A 27,837-nucleotide genomic window follows, 5' to 3' on the forward strand; every position below is an offset into this window, starting at 1 on the left:
AGCTCCCGTGCAGCAGCTCTATTTCCTTTTCCAACAGCCAGATCAATCGCCTTCAACTTGAAAGCTGCATCATATGCATTTCTCAGTGTCTTTGCCATGATGAGGGTGAGAAAATGACTACCGTAATCAGAATGATGGGAAGTTTGAGAACGCTCGATTTAATCTAAACAGTAAACAAAAAGTTGTTTGACCTTAACCTGTTCGGCAATTTCATTGGTCTAATGAAAGCTTCATGCCGCCAAAAAACTGAGCACGTCACAGAATGTGTTTTTTTGTAGAAAAAAAAATTGAAAGCGGGAAAAATCCATATATTAGCAGCGTCATTGTTTAAGCCGCGAGGTTCAAAGCCTGGGAAAAAAGTTGCGGCTTATAGTCCGGAATTTACAGTAGGCAAAATATCAGAATTGGGCTGCCTGTGTAAACACAGCCTATGTGTGTTTGTCTTTCAGATTCAGATTCAGAAACAATTCAGGCAATTCATTTAGCAGCAAACAATATACAGTACCAGTCAAAAGTATGGACACAAAACAAATCAAATTGTATTTGTCACATGTGCCGAAAACAACAGGTGTAGACCTTACAGTGAAATGCTTACTTACAACCCTTAACCAACAATGCAGTTTTAAGAAAAATAAGTCTTAAGTAAAAAATATATCAGTAAAAAAATTTAAACTAACATGTAATTAAAGAGCAGCAGGAAAATAACAATAACGAGGCTATATGCAGGGGGTGCCGGTACAGAGTCAAGTGTGGGGGCACCGGTTAGTTGAGGTAATTGAGCTAATATGTACATGAAGGTAGAGTTAAAGTGACTCTGCATAGATAATAAACAGAGAGGAGAAGCAGCATAAAAGAAGGGGGAAATGCAAATGGTCTGGGTAGCCATTTGATTAGCTATTCAAGAGTCTTATGGATTGGGGGTAGAAGCTGTTAAGAAGCCATTTGGACCTAGATTTGGTGCTCCGGTAATGCTTGCCGTGCTTTGGCACAAAGAACAGTCTATGACTAGGCTGGCTGGAGTCTTTGACAATTTATAGGGCCTTTCACTGACACCGCCTGGTATAGAGGTCCTGGATGGCAAGAAGTTTGGCCACATTGATGTACTGGACCGTACGCACTACTCTCTGTAGGGCCTTGCGGTCGGAGGCCGAGCAGTTGCCATACCAGGCAGTGATGCAACCAGTCAGGATACTCTCGATGGTGCAGCTGTAGAACTTTTTCAGGATCTGAGTACCCATGCCAAATCTTTTCAGTCCCCTGAGGGGGAATAGGTTTTGTCGTGCCCTCTTCATGACTGTCTTGGTGTGCTTGGACCATGATAGTTTGTTTGTGATGTGGACACCAAGGGGGACAACCGTGTTAAGGATCTGGTGGTGGATGTGCTGTTACCTACCCTTACCACCTGGGTGCGGCCCGTCAGGAAGTCCAGGATCCAGTTGCAGAGGGAGTTGTTTAGTTCCAGAGTCCTTAGCTTAGTGATGAGCTTTGAGGGCACTATGGTGTTGAACGCTGAGTATAGTCAATGAATAGCATTCTCACGTATGTGTTATTTTTGTCCAGGTGGGAAGGGGCAGTGTGGAGTGCAATAGAAATTGCATCACCTGTGGATCTGTTGGGCGGTATGCAAATTGGAGTGGGTCTAGGGTTTCTGAGATGATGATGCTGTTGTGAGAAATTACCAGCCTTTCAAAGCACTTCATGGCGACAGACGTGAGTGCCACGGGGCGGTAATCATTTAGGCAGGTTACCTTAGTGTTCTTGGGCACAGGGACTATGGTGGTCTGTTTGAAACATGTTGGTATTACCGACTCCATCAGGGACTGGTTGAAAATGTCAGTGAAGACACTTGCCAGTTGGTCAGCGCATGCTCGGAGTACACATCCTGGTAATCCGTCTGGCCCTGCAGCCTTGTGAATGTTGACCTGTTTAAAGGTCTTACTCACATCGGCTACGGAGAACGTGATCACACAGTCATCTGGAACAGCTGATGCTCTCATGCATGTTTCAGTAGTACTTGCATTGAAGCGAGGATAGAAGTAATTTAGCTCATCCGGTAGGCTCGTGTAACTGGGCTGCTCGCGGCTGAGCTTCCCTTTGTAGTCTGTTTGCAAGCCCTGCCACATACGATGAGTGTGGAAGCCGGTGTAGTACGATTTAATCTTAGTCATGTATTGACGCTTTGCCTGTTTGATGGTTTCTTATAAGCTTCCGGGTTAGAGTCACGCTTCTTGACAGTGGCAGCTCTACCCTTTAGCTCATTGCGAATGTTGCTTGTAATCCATGGCTTCTGGTTGGGGTATGTACGTACAGTCACTGTGGGAACGACGTCATCAATGCACTTATTGATGAAGCCAGTGACTGATGTGGTGTACTCCTCAATGCCATCAGAAGAATACCGGAACATATTCCAGTCTGTGTTAGCAAAACAGTCCTGCAGCTCAGCATCTGCTTCATCTGACCACTTTTTTATTGACTGAGTCACTGGTGCTTCCTGTTTTAGTGTTTGCTTGTAAACAGGAATTAGGAGGACAGAATAATGGTCAGATTTGCCAAATGGAGGGCGTCTTTGTGCTTTGTACGCGTCTTTGTGTCTAGAGTAAAGGAGGTCTAGAGTTTTTTCCCTCTGGTTGCACATTTAACATGCTAGTAGAAATGAGGAAAAATGTATTTAAGTCTCCCTGCATTAAAGTCCCCGGGCACTAGGAGCGCCACCTCTGGATGAGTGTTTTCCTGTTTGCTTATGGCCGTATACAGCTCATTCAGTGCGGTCTTACTGCCAGCATCATTTTGTGGTGGTAAATAGACAGTTACGAAGAATATAGATGAAAACTCTCTTGGTAAACAGTGTGGTCCACAGCTTATCATGAGATACTGTACCTCAGGCGAGCAAAACCTTGAGGCTTACTTAAATTTCGTGCTCCAGCTGTTGTTTACAAATGTATATAGGCTGCCACACCTACTCATTCAAGGGTCTTTCTTAATTTTGTATATTTTCTACATTGTAAAATAATAGTGAAGACATCAAAACTGTGAAATAACTCATATAGAATCATGTAGTAACCAAAAAACGAATTAAATGTTAAACGAATTAAAATGTATTTTATATTTTCGATTCTTCAAAGTAGCCACCCTTTGCCTTGATGACAGCTTTGCACACTCCTGGCAACTGGTATGGCAACTGCTTGGCATCCGACTGCAAGGCGCTACAGAGGGTAGTGCGGGTGTGTGTGTATGACCCAGTACATTTCTGGGGACGAGCTCCCTGTCATCCAGGACCTCTATACCAGGCAGTGTTAAAGGTTGGCCAACGTTTTTTTCCAAAGACTCCAGCCACCCAAGCCACATACTATTCTCTCTGCTACCGCGTGGCAAGCGGTACCTATGCACCAAGTCTGGAACCAACAGGACCCTGAACAGCTTCTACCCCATAAGACTTCTAAACAAGACTGCTAAATATCTTGGCAAATGGCTACCCAGAATACAAGCATTGACCCTTTTTTGCACTAACTCTCTTGCACTGACTCTATGCACACACACTGGACTCTACCCACGCACTGACACATACAGTTGAAGTCGGAAGTTTATATACACCTTAGACAAATACATTTAATAAGCTCAGTTTTTCACAATTCCTGACATTTAATCCTAGTAACAATTCCCTGTCTTAGGTCAGTTAGGATCACCACTTTATTTTAAGAATGTGAAATGTCAGAATAACAGTAGAGAGAATTATTTATTTCAACTTTCATTTCTTTCATCACATTCCCAATGGGTCAGAAGTTTACATACACTCAATTAGTATTTGGTAGCATTGCCTTTAAATTGTTTAACTTGGGTCAAATGTTTTGGGTAGCCTTCCACAAGCTTCCCTCAATAAGTTGGGTGAATTTTGGCCCATTCCTCCTGACAGAGCTGGTGTAACTGAGTCAGGTTTGTAGACCTCCTTGCTCACACACGCTTTTTCAGTTCTGCCCACACATTTTCTATAGGATTGATGTCAGGGCTTTGTGATGGCCACTCCAATTCCTTGACTTTGTTGTCCTTAATCCATTTTGCCACAACTTTGGAAGTATGCTTGGGATCATTGTCCATTTGGAAGACCCATTTGTGACCAAGCTTTAACTTCCTGACTGATGTCCTGACTGATGGTGCCACCCCCGTGCTTCACAGTTGGGATGGTGTTCTTCGGCTTGCAAGCATCCTCCTTTTTCCTCCAAACATAACAATGGTCATTCTGGCCAAACAGTTCTATTTTTGTTTCATCAGACCAGAGGACATTTCTCCAAAAAGTACGAACTTTGTCCCCATGTGCAGTTGCAAACCATAGTCCTACTTTTCTATGGCGGTTTTGGAGCAGTGGCTTCTTCCTTGCTGAGCGGCCTTTCAGGTTATGTCGATATAGGACTCGTTTCACTGTGGATATAGATACTTTTGTACCTGATTCCTCCAGCATCTTCACAAGGTCCTTTGCTGTTGTTCTGGGATTGATTTGCACTTTTCGCACCAAAGTACGTTCATCTCTAGGAGACAGAACGCAATTTCCTTCCTGAGCGGTATGACGGCTGTGTGGTCCCATGATGTTTATACTTGCGTACTATTGTTTGTACAGCATGTGAATGTACATGTTAAAGTGCAAAGTGCAATTAGTCCAACATGTTATTTAGGTTCAGTAGGCCTATTTCAGTAGCAGTGGTTTGGTTGTCTTGCACTTTCCTTTTCTCTCTCTCTTTCTTCCTCCCATGGCTTCCTTTTCCCTTCTCTTCCACTGTCTAGCTTATTTCCTGATATCCTCTCTCTGGTTGGTTCTCTCTCTGCATCTTTTTTTCTCCCTCTTTCCATGTCATTCTTTCACTTCAAATCTGCAATCCACTTCCTCCCCCACCCCTCCCACTTTCTCTTTCCTCTCTCTTTCTCTTCCCTCTCACCTCTCTCTCTCTCTCTGACATTCTAGTGCAGTGGGTCTGATGGTAGCTCTAATTAATAGCCCTAGTCCTGTTCAGTGGGTTTGATGGTAGCACTAACTAATATGCCTAGTCCTGTTCTGAAGGCTCCTTTACTTACCGTGTCTATTTGGATCCCAGACACATGTCACCTCCTATGCTACTCTGCCTGTGCCCCGAGTGTGTGTGTGTGTGTGGGTGTCTGTGTAAGTGTGAGTGTGTGTGTGTTTCCCCCTGTCTCTAAACCCATTAACACCTCATATGTTCCCCCGTCTATAAACCCATTAACACATCTTTATCCGTTCCCCTCTGCCTCTAAACCCATTAACACCTCATATGTTCCCCCCTTGCCTCTAAACCCATTAACACCTCATATGTTCCCCCCCTCTGCCTCTAAATCCATAAACATCTCATATGTTCCCCCCCTTGCCTCTAAACCCATGAACACCTCTTCATCCGTTCCCCCTGTCTCTAAACCCCTTAACTTCTTCGGGCTAGGGGGCAGTATTCGGAAGTTTGGATGAATGAGGTGCCCAAAGTAAACTGCCCGTTACTCAGGCCCAGAATATGCATATAATTGGTTGTATTGGATAGAAAACACTCTAAAGTTTCCAAAACTGTTAAAATCATGTCTGTGAGTATAACAGAACTGATATGGCAGGCAAAAACCCGAGGACAGTCCATCCAGAAAAAAAATTCAGCTCACCCTTGATTACTATGGCTGTCAATGGGAATATAAAAGGAAGACCTCCCAGATTGCAGTTCCTAGGGCTTTCACTAGATGTCAATAGTCTTTAGAAAGAGTTTCAGGCTTGTTTTTTGAAAAATGAGCTAGAATTTGTAGTTTTAGTAAGTGGCTCCCATTTTGGCAGTATGTTTGTTGCACGTTCCGGTGAGTGTGCGTACTTCGTTATTTATCTCCGGTAATGGTCTCCGGTATTCTCCATCTTAACCTGTTGGGTCTAGGGGGCAGCATTTGCACGTCTGGATAAAAAAAATGTACCCGATTTAATCTGGTTACTAATCCTACCCAGTAACTAGAATATGCATATACTTATTATATATGGATAGAAAACACTCTAAAGTTTCCAAAACTGTTTGAATGGTGTCTGTGAGTATAACAGAACTCATTTGGCAGGCAAAACCCTGAGACATTTTCTGACAGGAAGTGGATACCTGATGTGTTGTATTGACTTTAAACCTATCCCATTGAAAAACACAGGGGTTTAGGAATATTTTGGCACTTCCTATTGCTTCCACTAGATGTCACCAGCCTTTACAAAGTGTTTTGAGTCTTCTGGAGGGAGATCTGACCGAACAAGAGCCATGGAACGGTGATGTCCCATTAGACACCTGGCGCGCTACTTCATGTTGGGTACCCTCGTTCCAATACGTTATAAAAGGCTATGCATTCGTCCACCTTGAATATTATTCATGTTCTGGTTAAAAAAGGCCCTAATGATTTATGCTATACAACGTTTGACATGTTTGAACGAACGGAAATATATTTTTTCCCCTCGTTCATGACGAGAAGTCCGGCTGGCTTACATCATGTGCTAACGAGACGGAGATTTTTGGACATAAATGATGAGCTTTTTTGAACAAAACTACATTCGTTATGGACCTGTGATACCTGGAAGTGACATCTGATGAAGAGAATCAAAGGTAATGGATTATTTACATAGTATTTTCGATTTTAGATCTCCCCAACATGACGTCTAGTCTGTATCGCAACGCGTATTTTTCTGGGCACAGTGCTCAGATTATTGCAAAGTGTGATTTCCCAGTAAGGTTATTTTTAAATCTGGCAAGTTGATTGCGTTCAAAAGATGTAAATCTATAATTCTTTAAATGACAATATAATATTTTACCAATGTTTTCTAATTTTAATTATTTAATTTGTGACGCTGACTTGACTGCCGGTTATTGGAGGGAAACGATTTCCTCAACATCAATGCCATAGTAAAACGCTGTTTTTGTATATAAATATGAACCTGATAGAACTAAAAATGCATGCATTGTCTAACATAATGTCCTAGGAGTGTCATCTGATGGAGATTGTAAAAGGTTAGTGTATCATTTTAGCTGGTTTTATGGTTTTGGTGACCCTGTCTTTGACTTGACAAAACATTACACACAACTCTTGTAAATGTACTGTCCTAACATACTCTAAATTTATGCTTTCGCCGTAAAACCTTTTTGAAATCGTAAAACGTGGTTAGATTAAGGAGATGTTTATCTTTCAAATGGTGTAACATAGTTGTATTTTTGAAAAATTTGAATTTTGACATTTATTTGGATTCAAATTTGCCGCTCTTGAAATGCACCTGCTGTTGATGGAGTGCACCACAGGTGGCACGCTAGCGTCCCACCTAGCCCCAAGAGGTTAACCTGTTAGGGCTAGGGGGCAGTATTGACACGGCCGGATAAAAAACGTAACCGATTTAATCTGGTTACTACTCCTGCCCAGTAACTAGAATATGCATATAATTATTGGCTTTGGATAGAAAACACCCTAAAGTTTCTAAAACTGTTTGAATGGTGTCTGTGAGTATAACAGAACTCAAATGGCAGGCCAAAACCTGAGAAGATTCCATGCAGGAAGTGGCCTGTCTGACAAGTAGTGTTTCATCTTGGCTCTTTTTATTGAAGACTGAGGATCTTTGCTCTAACGTGACACTTCCTACGGCTCCCATAGGCTCTCAGAGCCCAGGAAAAAGCTGAACGATATCGAGGCAGCCTCTGGCTGAAACACATTATCGCTTTTGGCAAGTGGCCGATCAGAGTACTATGGGCTTAGGCGCGTGCCCGAGTCGACCGAATGCTTTATTTTCTTTCGTCTGTTTACCTAAACGCAGATTCCCGGTCGGAATATTATCGCTTTTTTATGAGAAAAATGGCATAAATATTGATTTTAAACAGCGGTTGACATGCTTCGAAGTACGGTAATGGAATATTTAGACATTTTTTGTCACGAATTGCGCCATGCTCGTCACCCTTATTTACCCTTTCGGATAGTGTCTTGAACGCACGAACAAAACGCCGCTATTTGGATATAACAATGGATTATTTTGAACCAAACCAACATTTGTTATTAAAGTAGAAGTCCTGAGAGTGCATTCTGACGAAGACAGCAAAGGTAATAACATTTTTCTTATAGTAAATCTGACTTTGGTGAGTGCTAAACTTGCTGGGTGTCTAAATAGCTAGCCCTGTGATGCCGGGCTATCTACTGAGAATATTGCAAAATGTGCTTTCACCGAAAAGCTATTTTAAAATCGGAAATATCGAGTGCATAGAGGAGTTCTGTATCTATAATTCTTAAAATAATTGTTATGCTTTTTGTGAACGTTTATCGTGAGTAATTTAGTAAATTCCCCGGCAGTGTTCGGTGGGAATGCTAGTCACATGCTAGGCACATGCTAATGTAAAAAGCTGGTTTTTGATATAAATATGAACTTGATTGAACAAAACATGCATGTATTGTATAACATAATGTCCTAGGGTTGTCATCTGATGAAGATCATCAAAGGTTAGTGCTGCATTTAGCTGTGGTTTGGGTTTATGTGACATTATATACTAGCTTGAAAAATGGGTGTCTGATTATTTCTGGCTGGGTACTCTGCTGACATAATCTAATGTTTTGCTTTCGTTGTAAAGCCTTTTTGAAATCGGACAGTGTGGTTAGATTAACGAGTCTTGTCTTTATAATGGTGTAAAATAGTCATATGTTTGAAAAATTGAAGTTTTTGCATTTTTAAGGTTTTTGAATAACGCGCCACGGGATTACACTGGCTGTTACGTAGCTGGGACGATTTGGTGCCACCTACCCTAGAGAGGTTAAATTTGATCGTTTATTTACATATTAGGGTACCTGAGGATTGATTAGGAACCTTGTTTGATATGTTTGGAAGACATTTATTGGTAACTTACGGGATTCATTTGTATGCATTTTGAAACCAGTGGATTACTGAGTCTAGCGCGCCAATGAAACTGACTTTTTGCGATATTAAGAAGGACTTTATCAAACAAAAGGACCATTTGTTATGTAGCTGGTACCCTTGTGATTGCAACCAGATGAAGATCTTCAAAGGTAAGTGATTTATTTTATCGCTATTTCTGACTTTCGTGACGCCTCTGTTTGGTTGGAAAATGTATGTAAGGCTTTTGTGTGCGGGGCGCTGTCCTCAGATAATCGTATGGTGTGCTTTCACCATAAAGCCTTTTTGAAATCTGACAACGCGGCTGGATTAACAAGAGGTTAAGCTTTTAAATGATGTATGACACTTGTATTTTCATGAATGTTTAATATTACGATTTCTGTCATTTGAATTTCGCGCTCTGCAATTTCACTGGATGTTGTCAAGGTGAGACGCTAGTGTCCCAATGATCTGTAAGAGGTTACCACCTCATATGTTCCCCCGTCTCTAAACCCATTAACACCTCTTTATCCGTTCCCCCTGTCTCTAAACCCCTTAACACCTCATATGTTCCCCCTGTCTCTAAACCCATGAACACATCTTCATACGTTCCCCTCTGCCTCTAAACCCCTTAAAACCTCATATGTTCCCCCCTTGTCTCTAAACCCATGAACACATCTTTATCCGTTCCCCTGACTCTAAACCAATTAACACCTCATATGTTCCCTCCTGTCTCTAAACCCATGAACACCTCATATGTTCCCCCTGTCTCTAAACCCATTAACACCTCATATGTTCCCCCCTGTCTCTAAACCCATTAATACCTCTTCATCCGTCCCACCGCCTCTAAACCCCTTAACACCACTTCAACCGATCCCCCCTGCCTCTAGACCCCTTAACACCTCTTCATCTGTTCCCCCTGGCTCTAAACCCCTTAGCACCTCTTCATCCATTCCCCCTGCCTCTAGACCCCTTAACACCTCTTCATCCATTCCCCCCTGCCTCTAGACCCCTTAACACCTCTTCATCTGTTTCCCCTGCCTCTAGACCCCTTAACACCTCTTCATCTGTTCCCCCCTGCCTCTAGACCCCTTAACCTGTTAGGGCTAGGGGGCAGCATTTGCACGTCTGGATAAAAAAATGTACCCGATTTAATCTGGTTACTAATCCTACCCAGTAACTAGAATATGCATATACTTATTATATATGGATAGAAAACACTCTAAAGTTTCTAAAACTGTTTGAATGGTGTCTGTGAGTATAACAGAACTCATTTGGCAGGCAAAACCCTGAGACATTTTCTGACAGGAAGTGGATACCTGATGTGTTGTATTACCTTTAAACCTATCCCATTGAAAAACACAGGGGCTGAGGAATATTTTGGCACTTCCTATTGCTTCCACTAGATGTCACCAGCCTTTACAAAGTGTTTTGAGTCTTCTGGAGGGAGATCTGACCGAACAAGAGCCATGGAACGATGATGTCCCATTAGACACCTGGCGCGCGAGTTCATGTTGGGTACCCTCGTTCCAATACGTTATAAAAGAGTATGCATTCGTCCACCTTGAATATTATTCATGTTCTGGTTAACCTGTTGGGTCTAGGGGGCAGCATTTGCACGTCTGGATAAAAAAAATGTACCCGATTTAATCTGGTTACTAATCCTACCCAGTAACTAGAATATGCATATACTTATTATATATGGATAGAAAACACTCTAAAGTTTCCAAAACTGTTTGAATGGTGTCTGTGAGTATAACAGAACTCATTTGGCAGGCAAAACCCTGAGACATTTTCTGACAGGAAGTGGATACCTGATGTGTTGTATTGACTTTAAACCTATCCCATTGAAAAACACAGGGGTTTAGGAATATTTTGGCACTTCCTATTGCTTCCACTAGATGTCACCAGCCTTTACAAAGTGTTTTGAGTCTTCTGGAGGGAGATCTGACCGAACAAGAGCCATGGAACGATGATGGCCCATTAGACACCTTGCGCGCGAGTTGATGTTGGGTACCCTCGTTCCAATACGTTATAAAAGAGTATGCATTCGTCCACCTTGAATATTATTCATGTTCTGGTTAAAAAAGGCCCTAATGATTTATGCTATACAACGTTTGACATGTTTGAACGAACGGAAATATATTTTTTCCCCTCGTTCATGACGAGAAGTCCGGCTGGCTTACATCATGTGCTAACGAGACGGAGATTTTTGGACATAAATGATGAGCTTTTTTGAACAAAACTACATTCGTTATGGACCTGTGATACCTGGAAGTGACATCTGATGAAGAGAATCAAAGGTAATGGATTATTTACATAGTATTTTCGATTTTAGATCTCCCCAACATGACGTCTAGTCTGTATCGCAACGCGTATTTTTCTGGGCACAGTGCTCAGATTATTGCAAAGTGTGATTTCCCAGTAAGGTTATTTTTAAATCTGGCAAGTTGATTGCGTTCAAAAGATGTAAATCTATAATTCTTTAAATGACAATATAATATTTTACCAATGTTTTCTAATTTTAATTATTTAATTTGTGACGCTGACTTGACTGCCGGTTATTGGAGGGAAACGATTTCCTCAACATCAATGCCATAGTAAAACGCTGTTTTTGGATATAAATATGAACTTGATAGAACTAAAAATGCATGCATTGTCTAACATAATGTCCTAGGAGTGTCATCTGATGGAGATTGTAAAAGGTTAGTGCATCATTTTAGCTGGTTTTATGGTTTTGGTGACCCTGTCTTTGACTTGACAAAACATTACACACAACTCTTGTAAATGTACTGTCCTAACATACTCTAAATTTATGCTTTCGCCGTAAAACCTTTTTGAAATCGTAAAACGTGGTTAGATTAAGGAGATGTTTATCTTTCAAATGGTGTAACATAGTTGTATTTTTGAAAAATTTGAATTTTGACATTTATTTGGATTCAAATTTGCCGCTCTTGAAATGCACCTGCTGTTGATGGAGTGCACCACGGGTGGCACGCTAGCGTCCCACCTAGCCCCAAGAGGTTAAAAAAGGCCCTAATGATTTATGCTATACAACGTTTGACATGTTTGAACGAACGTAAATATATTTTTTCCCCTCGTTCATGACGAGAAGTCCGGCTGGCTTAGATCATGTGCTAACAAGACGGAGATTTTTGGACATAAATGATGAGCTTTTTTGAACAAAACTACATTCGTTATGGACCTGTGATACCTGGAAGTGACATCTGATGAAGAGAATCAAAGGTAATGGATTATTTACATAGTATTTTCGATTTTAGATCTCCCCAACATGACGTCTAGTCTGTATCGCAACGCGTATTTTTCTGGGCGCAGTGCTCAGATTATTGCAAAGTGTGATTTCCCAGTAAGGTTATTTTTAAATCTGGCAAGTTGATTGCGTTCAAGAGATGTAAATCTATAATTCTTTAAATGACAATATAATATTTTACCAATGTTTTCTAATTTTAATTATTTAATTTGTGACGCTGACTTGACTGCCGGTTATTGGAGGGAAACGATTTCCTCAACATCAATGCCATAGTAAAACGCTGTTTTTGGATATAAATATGAACTTGATAGAACTAAAAATGCATGCATTGTCTAACATAATGTCCTAGGAGTGTCATCTGATGGAGATTGTAAAAGGTTAGTGCATCATTTTAGCTGGTTTTATGGTTTTGGTGACCCTGTCTTTGACTTGACAAAACATTACACACAACTCTTGTAAATGTACTGTCCTAACATACTCTAAATTTATGCTTTCGCCGTAAAACCTTTTTGAAATCGTAAAACGTGGTTAGATTAAGGAGATGTTTATCTTTCAAAGGGTGTAAAATAGTTGTATGTTTGAAAAATTTGAATTTTGACATTTATTTGGATTCAAATTTGCCGCTCTTGAAATGCACCTGCTGTTGATGGAGTGCACCACGGGTGGCACGCTAGCGTCCCACCTAGCCCATAGAGGTTAACACCTCTTCATCTGTTCCCCCCTGGCTCTAAACCCCTTAACACCTCTTCATCTGTTCCCCCCTGGCTCTAAACCCCTTAACACCTCTTCAACCGTTCCCACCTGCCTCTAGACCCCTTAACACCTCTTCATCTGTTCCCCCCTGGCTCTAAACCCCTTAACACCTCTTCAACCATTCCCCCTGACTCTAGACCCCTTAACACCTCTTCATCTGTTCCCCCCTGCCTCTAGACCCCTTAACACCTCTTCATCTGTTCCCCCCTGGCTCTAAACCCCTTAACACCTCTTCAACCGTTCCCCCTGACTCTAGACCCCTTAACACCTCTTCATCTGTTCCCCCCTGCCTCTAGACCCCTTAACACCTCTTCATCTGTTCCCCCCTGGCTCTAAACCCCTTAACACCTCTTCAACCGTTCCCCCTGACTCTAGACCCCTTAACACCTCTTCATCTGTTCCCCCCTGGCTCTAAACCCCTTAACACCTCTTCATCCGTTCCCCTCATCATGCCAGGAGCGAAATATGATTGTCTGTGTTTGTTTGATGGGGTGCTGTCCTCAGATAATAGCATGGTTTGCTTTCGCCGTAAAGCCTTTTTGAAATCTGACACGGTGGCTAGATTAACAAGAAGTTCAGCTTTAATTTGGTCTATTGCACTTGTGAATGTATGAAAGTTAAATATTTTTTATATATTTTTTTTTAATTTGGCGCTCTGCCATTTCACCGGATGTTGTCAAATCGATCCCGTTGACGGGATTTGAGCCATAAGAAGTTTTAAGGGGTCTAGTGCCAAAACTCAGAAATAACGATATAATTCATGCCTTTGACGAGCTTCTTCTGTTGGCACTCCAATATGTCCCATAAACATCACAAATGGTCCTTTTGTTTGATTAATTCCATCGTTATATATCCAAAATGCCAATTTATTTGGCGCGTTTGATCCAGAAAAACACTGGTTCCAACTCGCGCAACACGACTACAAAAGATCTCATAAATTACCTGTAATCTTTGTCCAAACTTTTCAAACAACTTTCCTAATACAACTTTAGGTATTTTTTACGTAAATAATCGATAAAATTTAAGACGGGATAAACTGCGTTCAATACCGGAGGAAAACAAAGTGGAGAGTGTTTTTCAGGTCCCGCGCCTCTATCAAACAGTACACTTCACTCGACCCTCTTTCTGAACAGGGCTACTTCTTCATTACACAAAGGAAAAACATCAACAAATTTCTAAAGACTGTTGACATCCAGTGGAAGCATTAGGAACTGCAAGCAACTGCCTTAGAATTCTAGATTCCCAATGAAATCTCATCCGTTCCACTGCCTCTAAACCCCTTAACACCTCTTCATCCATTCCCCTGCCTCTAAACCCCTTAACACCTCTTCATCTCCACAAATGCTAGGCTTACCTTGTCCCCCTTGACCCCATCAGTTCCCTGCAAGACAGAACACACACACACACAAGGTTAGTCTGGCCTTGTCATTGCAGATGATAGAGTTGAGAGCAGAGAGGAGCGACAAGAAACACTGTGGCTCTGTTATGGATTGAAGTGGACTTCATTAGCTATTAGTCACGCCCATCTCAAGGACAACTTCTGAAAATATAATAATCTCTGAACTTAATTGAAACTGTAAAACACTGACTCTGTGTCTGTAGAAGAAGAGTGATCTTAGCTTACATACAATAACATACACACACTAATGCACCAAGTAGGAAATGCAAGGAATTCATACTGACTATACAATTCAAATACTATGTGACTGGGTTGCGTTTTCAATGTGAAGCCACTCACATCTTTTCCATCAGCTCCTGGGATTCCATTGGAACCGCCTCTACCGTCTTTACCCTGGGTTGGGAATGGCATGGGAATGGAGTAAGGAATCACTCAATGTCTTTGACTAGAGTTAATAATACACACACACACACACACACACACACACACACATAGATCTCTTACCGGGGGTCCTGTAACACCTACACCCATGGGCCCCTGTGGCCCTGGAGGCCCCTCCTCTCCTTTAGGACCCTGTGAAAAGGAAACACATACCCATTAGAATGAGAACTTGGTGTCAATGTGTATGTGAGTGTGTTTGTGTGTGTGTGGGTGTTTCTGCATGTATGCACGTAAATGTGTATGTGTGTGTCTGTGTCTGTGTGTGTGGGTGGGTGTACCATGTCCCCAGCAGGCCCAACAGGTCCCGTAAGTCCTCTAATTCCCTGAGGACCCTGTAGAGGAGCAGCATGATGAAGATTACATGATTGAAAGACAACATAGAGACCCTTTGATCTACTAGAGGCAATAATATTTCATATGCATTTAATCATTCTTTTTAATTAGAATAATACAACTTACTGCCACCCCTGGTAGGCCCCTGGGTCCTTCTTCTCCCTAAGACAGAGAGAGAGAGAGAGAGAGAGAGACAGAAAGAGAGACAGAGGGAGAGAAAGAGAGAGAGAGAAACAGAGAGAGAGACAGAGAGAGAGAGACAGAGAGAGAGAGGACACAATGGAAGGTTTAAAGAGATGGGTGGTGAGTTGAGCTCAGAGATAAACAGATGATTTATCAACAGTAGAACAATGGCAGAACCTTCATGAACAGGTCTGGATATTGTTTTCCTCACGTGTGTGTGTGTGTGTGTGTGTGTGTGTGTGTGTGTGTGTGTGTGTGTGTGTGTGTGTGTGTGTGTGTGTGTGTGTGTGTGTGTGTGTGTGTGTGTGTGTGTGTGTGTGTGTGTGTAGTATATCAGACTTCCTTCACACATACTCTTCTGGAATGGTAGCATGTTGATCCAGAAGGAATGTTAATGTGTTGATCCAGAAGGAATGTTAATGTGTTGATCCAGAAGGAATGTTAATGTGTTGATCCAGAAGGAATGTTAATGTGTTGATCCAGAAGGAATGTTAATGTGTTGATCCAGAAGGAATTCCAGAGCAAATCCCAGGATAGGAGAAGGAATGGACCAGTATATTCCAGGGATAGGAGATTTACAGCCAAATGATCCCAAACGTTCAAAAAGATTGGAAAGTGGATACCTCAACTAAACCACGTGAAGATGACTCTGTCTCTTCTATTAAACCACGTGAAGAAGACTCTGTCTGTTCTATTAAACCAAGTGAAGAAGACTCTGTCTGTTCTATTAAACCAAGTGAAGAAGACTCTGTCCGTTCTATTAAACCAAGTGAAGAAGACTCTGTCCGTTCTACTAAACCAAGTGAAGAAGACTCTGTCCGTTCTACTATACCAAGTGAAGAAGACTCTGTCTGTTCTACTAAACCAAGTGAAGAAGACTCTGTCTGTTCTACTAAACCAAGTGAAGAAGACTCTGTCTGTTCTACTAAACCAAGTGAAGAAGACTCTGTCTGTTCTATTAAACCAAGTGAAGAAGACTCTGTCTGTTCTACTAAACCAAGTGAAGAAGACTCTGTCTGTTCTACTAAACTAAATGAAGAAGACTCTGTCTGTTCTACTAAACCAAGTGAAGAAGACTCTGTCTGTTCTACTAAACTAAATGAAGAAGACTCTGTCTGTTCTACTATCTCTCTTGAACAGCGTGAGAAACAATTCATGGTACGAAAATGGAAGTACCGAAAACAGAAAACATCAGGACACATTTGGCCAAAACAAATGTAAAGGGAAAGTTCACCCACAATAACAAGAGGCTACCTGGACCAACTAAATTGCCAACATATGAGTTGACAAGTGTTCTAGGTGAATAGACGACAGCCTAGGTAAGGGTATTAGTAATTTGAGCGAATATGTTCTTACCTGAGGTCCTGCGAGGCCCACCCCTTCAACTCCTGGGTCACCCTACAGGGGGCAGCACAGACACACACACTGAGTCAGTTACTGATAAACTACAACACCTCACCAACCCTCACAGACACACACACTGAGTCAGTTACTGATGACCTACAACACCTCACCAACCCTCACAGACACACACACATCAACATGTCCTACCTGGCTTCCTTTAGGTCCAACAGGCCCCTGAACACCGGGAAGCCCTGCTTTACCCTGGTACATGGAGAGAGAGAGGGAAGATAATATTATATTTTAGCATGCATATGAATAGTAGGCACACCTAAACAAAAAAAAGGTGATACATCAGGGTCAAATTGAGACAGACTCACGTGTTTCCCTGCTGTTCCCTCTCCTGGGGATCCAGGGTCGCCCCTCTCTCCCTTGGCTCCCTGCACCCCTCCTATACTGACCTGCCCCCCAGAGACAGTCGCACAGCTCTCACACGCATCTCCCTGGTGAAGGATACAACAACAGTCAGAAAGAGAGAGAAATGTCAGCGCCTAAATTCTTGTCACTTAGCAGACACTCTTATCGAGAGCGAGTTAAAGTAGTGAGTGCATACATTTTTCATACGGGTCCCCCGTGAGAATCAAACCCACAACCCTGGTGTCGCAAGCAACATGCTCTACCAACGGCACTATTTAGGTAGTTAGTTAGTTAATGAGGTAGTTAATTAGTTAGATAGTTAGTTAGTGAATTAGTTTGTTACATAGTAAGTTAGTGATGATGGGTTCTAAACTTAATCTAAAATATCCTTATTCATGTTACTGAGGGAGAGAGGGGATTGCAGAACGTTTACATTCTGTTGGAACATGTTATTGTTAGGCATCGGGTATCCTATGGAAAGGAGAAGGGCCACAGTCTGGTACAAGTCAACAGGACAGCCGTGATTTGGGAAGGAGTGAGGAATTTGGGCCGAGGTCAGGTCAGATGAAGTGAGAGAGAACAGGCATCACTAAAGTCCAGTATAGCAACAGATTGGCTGTCCAGATGTGTAAGGAGGAGACTTAGCATAGAAGGAAGGTTTAAATTCCAGTGCTTGTGTAAATATGTTTTTGTCTTATGCAGCTGTGTGACCCAGTGGGTGAATAAACTTGATTTGAGCTTTACTAGTCATCTGTGAGTTTTTATTCTGTTTATTAGTACCTAACAGTTCACTGCAATTTATAGTCGAACTGGAGAGTCCGAATCAGTGGAGAAGCAGCTGGCACAAGGTAGGTGTGGTTTCTACACCTGTTACCACTAGTTCTGACATCTTGGGGAGATGAGAGTCGTAGGCTGAACCAATTATAGGATACGGACCTAGAAAACCTGAGATTATTCAGTAGTCCCATGGTATTACGACCGGTTGTAGATAAAAGGTAAGTCCTGAACAGGGTAGTCCCTGTGGAGGGTAAATCCCGGAAGGGTAAGTCCCGAACAGGGTAGTTCCTGTGGAGGGTAAATCCCGAGAGGGTAAGTCCGGAAGCAGGAAGATATTCAAACGTTGTGTGAACATGATTTGTTTGTATGAGCAGTAGCAATAAGGAGAGAGGTTGGTTTATGCACTATTGAGATGGGGAACCATGACATAATTGTGGTAATATGTGTTGTAATATGAGTCACTGACGTGATCTTCCTGTCTCCCGACCCATCCTGTCTCAGCCTCCAGTATTTATGATGCAATAGTTTATGTGTCGGGGGGCTAGGATCAGTCTGTTATATCTGGATTATTTCTCCTGTCTTATCCGGTGTCCTGTGTGAATTTAAGTATGCTCCCTCTAACTCTCTCTCTCCTCTCTCTCTCTCTCTCTCTCTTTCTCTCTCTTCTCTCGGAGGACCTGAGCACTAAGACCATGCCTAAGACTACCTGGCCTGATGACTCCTTGCTGTTTCCAGTCCACCTGCTGTCCCCAGTCCACCCCAGTCCACCTGCTGCCGCTCTTTTCAACTGTTCTACCTGCGGCTATGAAACCCTGACCTGTTCACCGGATGTGCTACCTTGTCCCGGACGGGTTTTTTCGACTCTCTACTGCACCTGCTGTCTCTAACTCTGAATGCTCGGCTATGAAAAGCCAACTGACATTTATTCCTGAGGTCTGTTGCACCCTCTACAACCACTGTGATTATTATTATTTGATCCTGCTGGTCATCTATGAACGTTTGAACATCTTGGCCATGTACTGTTATAATCTCCACCCGGCACAGCCAGAAGAGGACTGGCCACCCCTCATAGCCTGGTTCCTCTCTAGGTTTGTTCCTAGGTTCCTGCCTTTCTAGGGAGTTTTTCCTAGCCACCGTGCTTCTACATCTGCATTGCTTGCTGTTTGGGGTTTTAGGCTGGGTTTCTGTATAGCACTTTGTGACATGGGCTGATGTAAAAAGGGCTTTATGAATACATTTGATTGATTGATTGATTGTTGTCAACAACAGTGATATTTGAGGCGTAACATTGGTATCAGACTTTAGGTCACCCGTATTCTCCAGTAGTAAATTGGCAAGTGCGTCAGTATTGGTTCTAATACAAGTTATCAGGTGCTGTGACCAATTACAAGGCACAAATACCATAACTATTCTCCGGGGAAGTGGGTACCACTACCTTGGAAAATAGTTAATAGAAGGCATGTATTAGAGCCGTTGGGGAGGAAATCTAAACACCCTGGACACCGTTGGGAAAGGCATCGGAATAATAACTATGAAATGGTGACCGGCAGATTCTCCCTGTAAAGTAGGACTAGAGGAAGAAACGTTTTAAAAAGCCAAGAGGTGCAGAAGCATTCTACCAAATAGACTTGAATATGGGAACATTTTTGCAAACTGGATAAAACTGGTCAGCGTTTCCCTGCTGACGGAAAATTCCAATCTAATAAAGAATTCAGAGATGCAATTGTGACTTAGCTCAATGACATAAAATTAAAATAAAAGCTTAATACACCAGTGTTTTGATGTCAGCGTTCTATCAACAAAAAAGACAAACTGATAAAACCAAAATTAGATGTATTCAGCTGCAAAAAGACTGGGTATGTAGATAGAATGTGTACGTCTGCTTTGATGGCAGGTTTTAAACCTGTTATCATAATTGCTATTGCGGGGGTAGTGGACCAACATTTTCATTGGGATGAAATAGAGCATGAGGCTTCGAGAGTGGAATCTACTTCCGATTACTTTGCAGCTGTACGAGTAGTTAATGCTGCCACAGTGAAAGTCACTAACAGTGGTTTCAATGGCCCAAGTAAGACAAAGAGATAGGGAGGAATGGGCAAATAATCAGAGCCCTGATTTAGGAGTGGGGCTGTTGGTCATTGGAAAAGGGAGTGTAAGGTGGTAATGGAGCCTACTTCAGTAGGAGAGAATGCTGCGTTGCAAGCAGTTGCATCTTTGACAAAAGAAAATCAGCAAACACTCTTGAAAGCAGCGGGCAGGAAACTTTCACATAGCGGTGTTTAGCCTCGGTTCGATCGATAGTGGTTCATAGAGATTACGGTTTCAATGTGTAGGAAGACTTAGGAGGTCACGTCTTACACAACTGTCTAATAGATACCGGTGGTAAAATATCACTGATTCCTTATGATGAGAAATAGGCAAAATTTACAACAGGGAATAGGGTTACATTCAGTAAACATAAGTCCAGTAACAATACCCGGATAATTTTACATGGTGATGGAAGTGGAGACGATTTGGGGTTGGATAATATTTAAGTAATTATAACCTGTTGGGGATAGGGGGCAGTATTTGCACGGCCGGATAAAAAAACGTACCCGATTTAATCTGGTTACTACTCCTGCCCAGTAACTAGAATATGCATATAATTATTGGCTTTGGATAGAAAACACCCTAAAGTTTCTAAAACTGTTTGAATGGTGTCTGTGAGTATAACAGAACTCATATGGCAGGCAAAAACCTGAGAAGATTCCTTACAGGAAGTGGCCTGTCTGACCATTCCTTGAGCTTCTTGACTCTGTTTATTGAAGACTGAGGATCTTTGCTGTAACGTGACACTTCCTACGGCTCCCATAGGCTCTCAGAAGGCGGGAAAAAGCTGAATGATGTAATTCCAGCCCCAGGCTGAAACACATTAGCGCTTTTGGCAAGTGCTCTATCAGAGGACAATGGGCTGAGGCGCGTGCACGAGTCGACCCCATGTTTTTATTTTCTATCATCTTTGAACCTAAACACAGATTCCCGGTCGGAATATTATCGCTTTTTTACGAGAAAAATGGCATAAAAATTGATTTTAAACGGCGGTTGACATGCTTCGAAGTACGGTAATGGAATATTTAGAATTTTTTTGTCGCGAAATGCGTCGTGCGCGTCACCCTTCTTTACCATTCGGATAGTGTCTTGAACGCACGAACAAAACAGAGGATATTTGAACATAACTATGGATTATTTTGAACCAAACCAACATTTGTTATTGAAGTAGAAGTCCTGGGAGTGCATTCTGACGAAGACAGCAAAGGTAATAACATTTTTCTTATAGTAAATCTGATTTTGGTGAGTGCTAAACTTGGTGGGTGTCTAAATAGCTAGCCCTGTGATGCCGGGCTATCTACTGAGAATATTGCAAAATGTGCTTTCACCGAAAAGCTATTTTAAAATCGGACATAGCGAGTGCATAGAGGAGTTCTGTATCTATAATTCTTAAAATAATTGTTATGTTTTTTGTGAACGTTTATCGTGAGTAATTTAGTAAATTCACCAGAACTTTGCGGGGGGTATGCTAGTTCTGAACGTCACATGCTAATGTAAAAAGCTGGTTTTTGATATAAATATGAACTTGATTGAACAAAACATGCATATAACATAATGTCCTAGGGTTGTCATCTGATGAAGATCATCAAAGGTTAGTGCTGCATTTAGCTGTGGTTTGGGTTTATGTGACATTATATGCTAGCTTGAAAAATGGGTGTCTGATTATTTCTGGCTGGGTACTCTGCTGACATAATCTAATGTTTTTCTTTCGTTGTAAAGCCTTTTTGAAATCGGACAGTGTGGTTAGATTAACCTGTTGGGGATAGGGGGCAGTATTTGCACGGCTGGATAAAAAACATACCCGATTTAATCTGGTTACTACACCTGCCCAGTAACTAGAATATGCATATAATTATTGGCTTTGGATAGAAAACACCCTAAAGTTTCTAAAACTGTTTGAATGGTGTCTGTGAGTATAACAGAACTCCTATGGCAGGCCAAAACCTGAGAAGATTTCAAGCAGGAAGTGGCCTGTCTGAGAAGTAGTGTTTCATCTTGGCTCTTTTTATTGAAGACTCAGGATCTGTGCAATAACGTGACACTTCCTACGTCTTCCATAGGGTCTCAGAGCCCGGGAAAACGTTGAACGATATCGAGGCAGGCTCTGGCTGAAACACTTTATCGCTTTTGGCAAGTGGCCACTGAGAGTACTATGGGCTTAGGCGCGTGCCCGCTTCGACCGAATGGTTTCTTTTCCTTTGTCTGTTTATCTAAACGCAGATTCCCGGTCGGAATATTATCGCTTTTTTATGAGAAAAATGGCATAAAAATTGATTTTAAACAGCGGTTGACATGCTTCGAAGTACGGTAATGGAATATTTAGAATTCTTTTGTCACGAATTGCGCCATGCTCGTCACCCTTATTTAGCCTTTAGGATAGTGTCTAGAACGCACGAACAAAACGCCGCTGTTTGGATATAACGATGGATTATTTTGGACCAAACCAACATTTGTTATTGAAGTAGAAGTCCTGGGAGTGCATTCTGACGAAGACAACAAAGGTAAGAACATTTTTCTTATAGTAAATCTGACTTTGATGAGTGCTAAACCTGCTGGGTGTCTAAATAGCTAGCCCTGTGATGCCGGGCTATCTACTGAGAATATTGCAAAATGTGCTTTCACCGAAAAGCTATTTTAAAATCGGACATATCGAGTGCATAGAGGAGTTCTGTATCTATAATTCTTAAAATAATTGTTATGCTTTTTGTGAACGTTTATCGTGAGTAATTTAGTAAATTCACCTGCAGTGTTCGGTGGGAATGCTAGTCACATGCTAGTCACATGCTAATGTAAAAAGCTGGTTTTTGATATAAATATGAACTTGATTGAACAAAACATGCATGTATTGTATAACATAATGTCCTAGGGTTGTCATCTGATGAAGATCATCAAAGGTTAGTGCTACATTTAGCTGTGGTTTGGGTTTATGTGACATTATATGCTAGCTTGAAAAATGGGTGTCTGATTATTTCTGGCTGGGTAGTCTGCTGACATAATCTAATGTTTTGCTTTCGTTGTAAAGCCACAGTGTGTTTAGATTAACGAGAGTCTTATCTTTAAAATGGTGTAAAATAGTCATATTTTTGAAAAATTGAAGTAATAGCATATCTAAGGATTTGAATAACGCGCCACAGGATTCAACTGGCTGTTGAGTAGGTGGGACGATTTCGTCCCGCCGACCCTAGAGAGGTTAAGTTAATATTGTGAGTAATTGTTAGTAGAGTTTTGAAAGAAGCAATTCTGTAAAGTGACAGCATTGGAGTTACCAAACCTAAAATGACTTGGTCATGAACATGAAGGGCATTGAGGTGCGGAGGTTACGGAAAATCATGGGGAAAAGAGAGAACAATCATATACGGGAGTAAATCGTTAGACTCGGTGGCGAGATAAATGTGGCCGTGATTAAGGGTAGTATATGCTAAATAAAGGATACATAAAATGTTGAGCTGGATTAAAACCAGCAATTAATGATTGGAGGGTGGATAGTGGACTTATCATTATCATGTTTTGTTTGTAATTAAAACTTTTGGGTTGCTGATAAAGAGGTAGGATAGTGAATACTAACTAAATGTACACCTCCTCGAGGAGCGGGTGTCATTATCTCTCTTTGGAATGTTTTCCGAGACTGTTGTCTTGGGAGAGCAGTTAGTGAAATTCTGCAGTTTTATAAATATAAAGGTATCTGGATCCGGCCGTAAAGGGAGTTCCTCAATAAGTAAGGCCTGGCCATTTGTGTGTTTTTGCCCTACGGTTTACCACACACACCAGCACACACACACAACTCACAGGTTATTATTATTTGTTAGTGGTGTTAATACTGTGTTTGATTTATTGTGTGGGGTCTTTTTAATTTGGTTTTAAACTGGGCACGCAAAATGATGGAAATGTTTGAAATGTTAAATGGTTTCTGAAGTACAGGGAAAGAAAAGGGATAGAAATACTTAAAGGTGTTGAATGACCTTTGTCTTGACTCTCTGATGAGGCCTGATCAACCTCACTAGAAATTATAGAGACATTTGGTGAGATTTAAGAATAACATCAATGAGGGACACCTGTCTCTAGTCTATTTTACCATTACCTTATGGGATACAATTATTTCCTTATATAGTTATCAAGCATTGTAACTATAATTTGATTTGTTATTCTAATTTGTTTATCTTTGTTTTAACAGGCAGTGTTGTTTTTTTTTGTAATTTTTTTTACAGATGAATCACAATGTGAGACATGTGTTTAAAGGGGAAATCACCAGTTCCCTGGGGCCCTGGCCCTTTGGTAAATATGCACATTTTGTTCAATCTGCATATAAAAGGAAAAAGATATGTTGATAATGGTTGACAGCTACTCCAAATGGATTGAGGTTTTCCCCACCTTGAGTGATGTGTGTATTGCTGTTGTTGTTTGGGTTCTTGTTTTTGTCTTTGTTTCGATACAAATCTCACCAGATTGGGTCTGCTGTATTGTTGGGATTTCTCACTAAGGGTTAACTCCCTGACCCGGTAACTCTGTGGTGAGGTTGCCAGTGTCATAACTCTCCTGTAATGATCTGAAGGATCAGATTACAGAGGGTCCGCTCTACAGCGTGCTCTCTCTCGTAGAGGGGGAGAGAGGGAAGTCGGCTGTTTTATGGCGGTCGTAAAATATGCTGCCTCTATGCTCTGCAGTGTTCGAGATTAGAATGTAAACTGTGGAACACAGAGAGACACTTGGACATCAAAAGTTTAAATAATTAAACAATATTTATATTTTTGAGAATGTGGGAGTGGTCCGTGGACACTTAGCGACAGTCATGTCGAGTGTGTTTGATTTGGTGATCTTATGAAGGACAGAAAAAACACACTACTGTGCCTCTGGTTGTGTACAGTTCTCATTTATGGGGTTTACATCTAAATGTTGTGAAACGTATATGATTACATATGAAACTATTTGTGAAAAGGTGAAATGTGATGTGAGCCTTCCAAATGAGAGTATGGATTTTCATATAAAGTTTAACTAGTCAGTGGCCACACCCCCGTGAGTACAGACATTTACATCGATGTCATGGAATGCCCACTTCTTCCACATAGTATAAAACCACTGTGACAAAATGTGCATTTTGTGCCAAAGAGACCCACGGTAAGCCGGACGTCTCGAATAGTTAAGAAGACTAGAAAACATGGAGCTGACGCTACATGTTGAAATGGTTAAGAACTACAACTCTACCAAAGGACAAGACCAGAGAACGTGAAGATCATTCCCACGTTGAAATGGCAAAGAAATCTACAAACTAAAGAACAATTATTCAGACTGCAGCTGTTTAACTACTTTAGTCTGGTAAACGCATTCAATCTAAGAACATTTCCGAATGGTAGTCTGAGGTATCCATTCTAACAACCTACGACTTGGATCTCCGGTGGACAAACCAGAGGCTCTCTGTCGACTGACTATCCAGCAGACGGACCGGCAATCACAGAGAGGGACAACAAAGACAGACACTCGTAAATATGTAAATTGCAATTTCTTTTCGAAAGAGCGGTTGTTCATGTTCAAAGTATTATCAATTTCTATGTACAGTTGAAGTCGGAAGTTTACATACACCTTAGCCAAATATATTTAAACTCAATTTTTCACAATTCCTGACATTTAATCCTAGTAAAAATTCCCTGTCTTAGGTCAGTTAGGATCACCACTTTATTTGAAGAATGTGAAATGTCAGAATAATAGTAGAGAGAATGATTTATATCAACTTTTATTTCTTTCATCACATTCCCAATGGGTCAGAAGTTTACATACACTCAATTAGTATTTGGTAGCATTGCCTTTAAATTATTTAAACATGGGTCAAACGTATCAGGTAGCCTTCCACAAGCTCCCACAATAAGTTAGGTGAATTTTGGCCCATTCCTCCTGACAGAGCTGGTGTAACTGAGTCAGGTTTGTAGGCCTCCTTGCACGCACATGCTTTTTCAGTTTTGCCCACAAATTTTCTATGGGATTGAGGTCAGGGCTTTGTGATGGCCACTCCAATACCTGAGGAAAATCCCTCCAGGAAGTGCAATTATTTTGAAATGGGTGTTTTTCCATTGAAAGCCTATCCACCATATATAGGGATATGACCCAGATTGCGTTCCCTATGGCTTCCACTAGATGTGAACAGTCTTTAGACATTGTTTCAGGCTTTTATTCTGAAAAATGAGGGAGAATGACCACTTTGAATAAGTGGACAGTGGAAATTCCCAGACCTGTTTGGTGTGCGCGACCGAGAGCGCACCTTTTGTTGTTTTTCCTTTATATTGACGACGCTATTGTCCGGTTGAAATATTATTAATTATTTAGACAAAAAACACCCTGCCGATTGATTATAAACATCGTTTGACATATATCTACAAACTTTACTGGTACTATTTGGATTTTTCAAGGTTTTTGGACATAAAGAGGGACTTTATGGAACAAAACAAACATTTATTGTGTAACATGGAGTCTTGTGAGTGCAACCATACGAAGATCATCAAAGGTAAGTGATACATTCTATCGCTATTTCTGACTTTTGTGACTCCTCTACTTGGCTGGAAAATGTTTGTATGGTTTTGTACGCGGGGTGCTGTCCTCAGATAATCGCATGGTATGCTTTCGCTGTATAGCCTTTTTGAAATCTGACACAGCGGCTGGATTAACAAGAAGTTAATCTTTAAGCCGATGTATAACACTTGTATGTTTTATTAATTTTTATTATGAGTATTTCTGTTTTTGAAATTCACGCTCTGCAATTTCAACGGATGTTTGCCAGGCGTGCCGCTAGCGGCACGCCTTACCCAAACAGGTTTTAAACCACATCAATACATATGGCATGCTGGATGATACAGTACAATTGATTACATACAAGGCTCATAGTCTGTGTCTTGCTTTGACACCCGAGGATGAGGATGAAGGAGACTGGCATGGAGACTAGCATCCCATTGGCATAGAACAGAACGGATGGACAGTTCTTGCCCAAATCTCATTCGCATCAAGGGTGTTGTGAAATGATTAAACATATTTTCTTTCTTCCCTGTTCGTCAATATGTTTTCTAGGTGTCGTGGAAGTGATCATTGTTCCGGAGGAGGGATTGTTCGAAATTGACTAATTGACTTGAGAATGTTTGAATATGTTTATAACTATAGAAGTTGAGTAGTAGTGACTAATTTGTTATGTGTTAGATGGAATGATTTATGTGCAAATGTATTTGTGGCCAGAGCCAATGTACATGCGGGGCATGTGTTTGAGACAGAATGTTTGCATAAGGTTGTTAATTGCAGAGTCTGGCAGGATCGACATCAGTGTATTCTGTGGAGTCCCAAAAACCACGGCATTAACGTTACAGGGAATTGGAAAAGCGGAATGGAATGTGACTTGAGCGGAGATTTGTGTGGCTCATAAATTAAGGAAGGGGCTTTTAGAGTCTCTGATTGATCAGGGGATAGCTCCTATGTGCACAATATAGGAGACTACTATGAAGTTAAATTGAACGTCACACATACTCAGATCATGGTGGGAGTAGCAGAGATAGTGTTGTCATTTCAGACACTATTGCCAACTTTCAGTGAGGGGTTTGTCAAAGAAGGTACAACGCTTGAAGGATGCCATAGTAACAGCATGGAACTGGACTATAGCGTAAATTGCGTCATGGGCAGTGTTAGTTGTTGCAGAGGTTACCTTAGTAGCATTGTTGGGATATCATCTTCCGAGGGCCTTGATGTTGAAATGGATATACAGTGCTGAGTTAACTCAAGATGAGGTAAAGTTGATTAAGGCCATCGCACGTGTATATCGGGTGGCTAGGAGGAAGAAGGAGATGGGGAGCGAAGTGAAAATGACATGACTTGGGAACACCTCTTGGAACCTGTGGCCAGACAGGGGAAGACTGGGTGAAACCATACGTTGTTTTTAGGGCCTTCATTTTTGTGGAGCCCAGCAGGAAAATATCCTTAAGGCATAGAGTCAGGCAAAGAGAGAGTGGG

General features: G+C 41.5%; 1 protein-coding gene across 5 annotated transcripts in view; it reads right to left on the bottom strand.

The window, feature by feature from the left end:
- Positions 1 to 27,837, bottom strand: part of col16a1 (collagen, type XVI, alpha 1) — a 164,258-nt gene that overhangs the window by 65,116 nt on the left and 71,305 nt on the right. For all 5 annotated transcript variants that reach the window (XM_045694917.2, XM_082961292.1, XM_082961290.1 and 2 more), the window contains exons 31-38: positions 16,962 to 17,084; positions 16,792 to 16,845; positions 16,597 to 16,638; positions 15,184 to 15,219; positions 15,003 to 15,056; positions 14,788 to 14,856; positions 14,623 to 14,676; positions 14,239 to 14,265 (exon numbers count right to left, since the gene is read on the bottom strand). In XM_045694917.2, the coding sequence (XP_045550873.1) occupies positions 14,239 to 14,265; positions 14,623 to 14,676; positions 14,788 to 14,856; positions 15,003 to 15,056; positions 15,184 to 15,219; positions 16,597 to 16,638; positions 16,792 to 16,845; positions 16,962 to 17,084 (459 nt within the window). The remainder of the gene's footprint in view (positions 1 to 14,238; positions 14,266 to 14,622; positions 14,677 to 14,787; positions 14,857 to 15,002; positions 15,057 to 15,183; positions 15,220 to 16,596; positions 16,639 to 16,791; positions 16,846 to 16,961; positions 17,085 to 27,837) is intronic.

The sequence above is a fragment of the Salmo salar genome, chromosome 14 (genome assembly GCF_965601325.2).
Source record: "Salmo salar chromosome 14, fSalSal1, whole genome shotgun sequence".
NCBI classification, from domain to species: domain Eukaryota; kingdom Metazoa; phylum Chordata; class Actinopteri; order Salmoniformes; family Salmonidae; genus Salmo; species Salmo salar.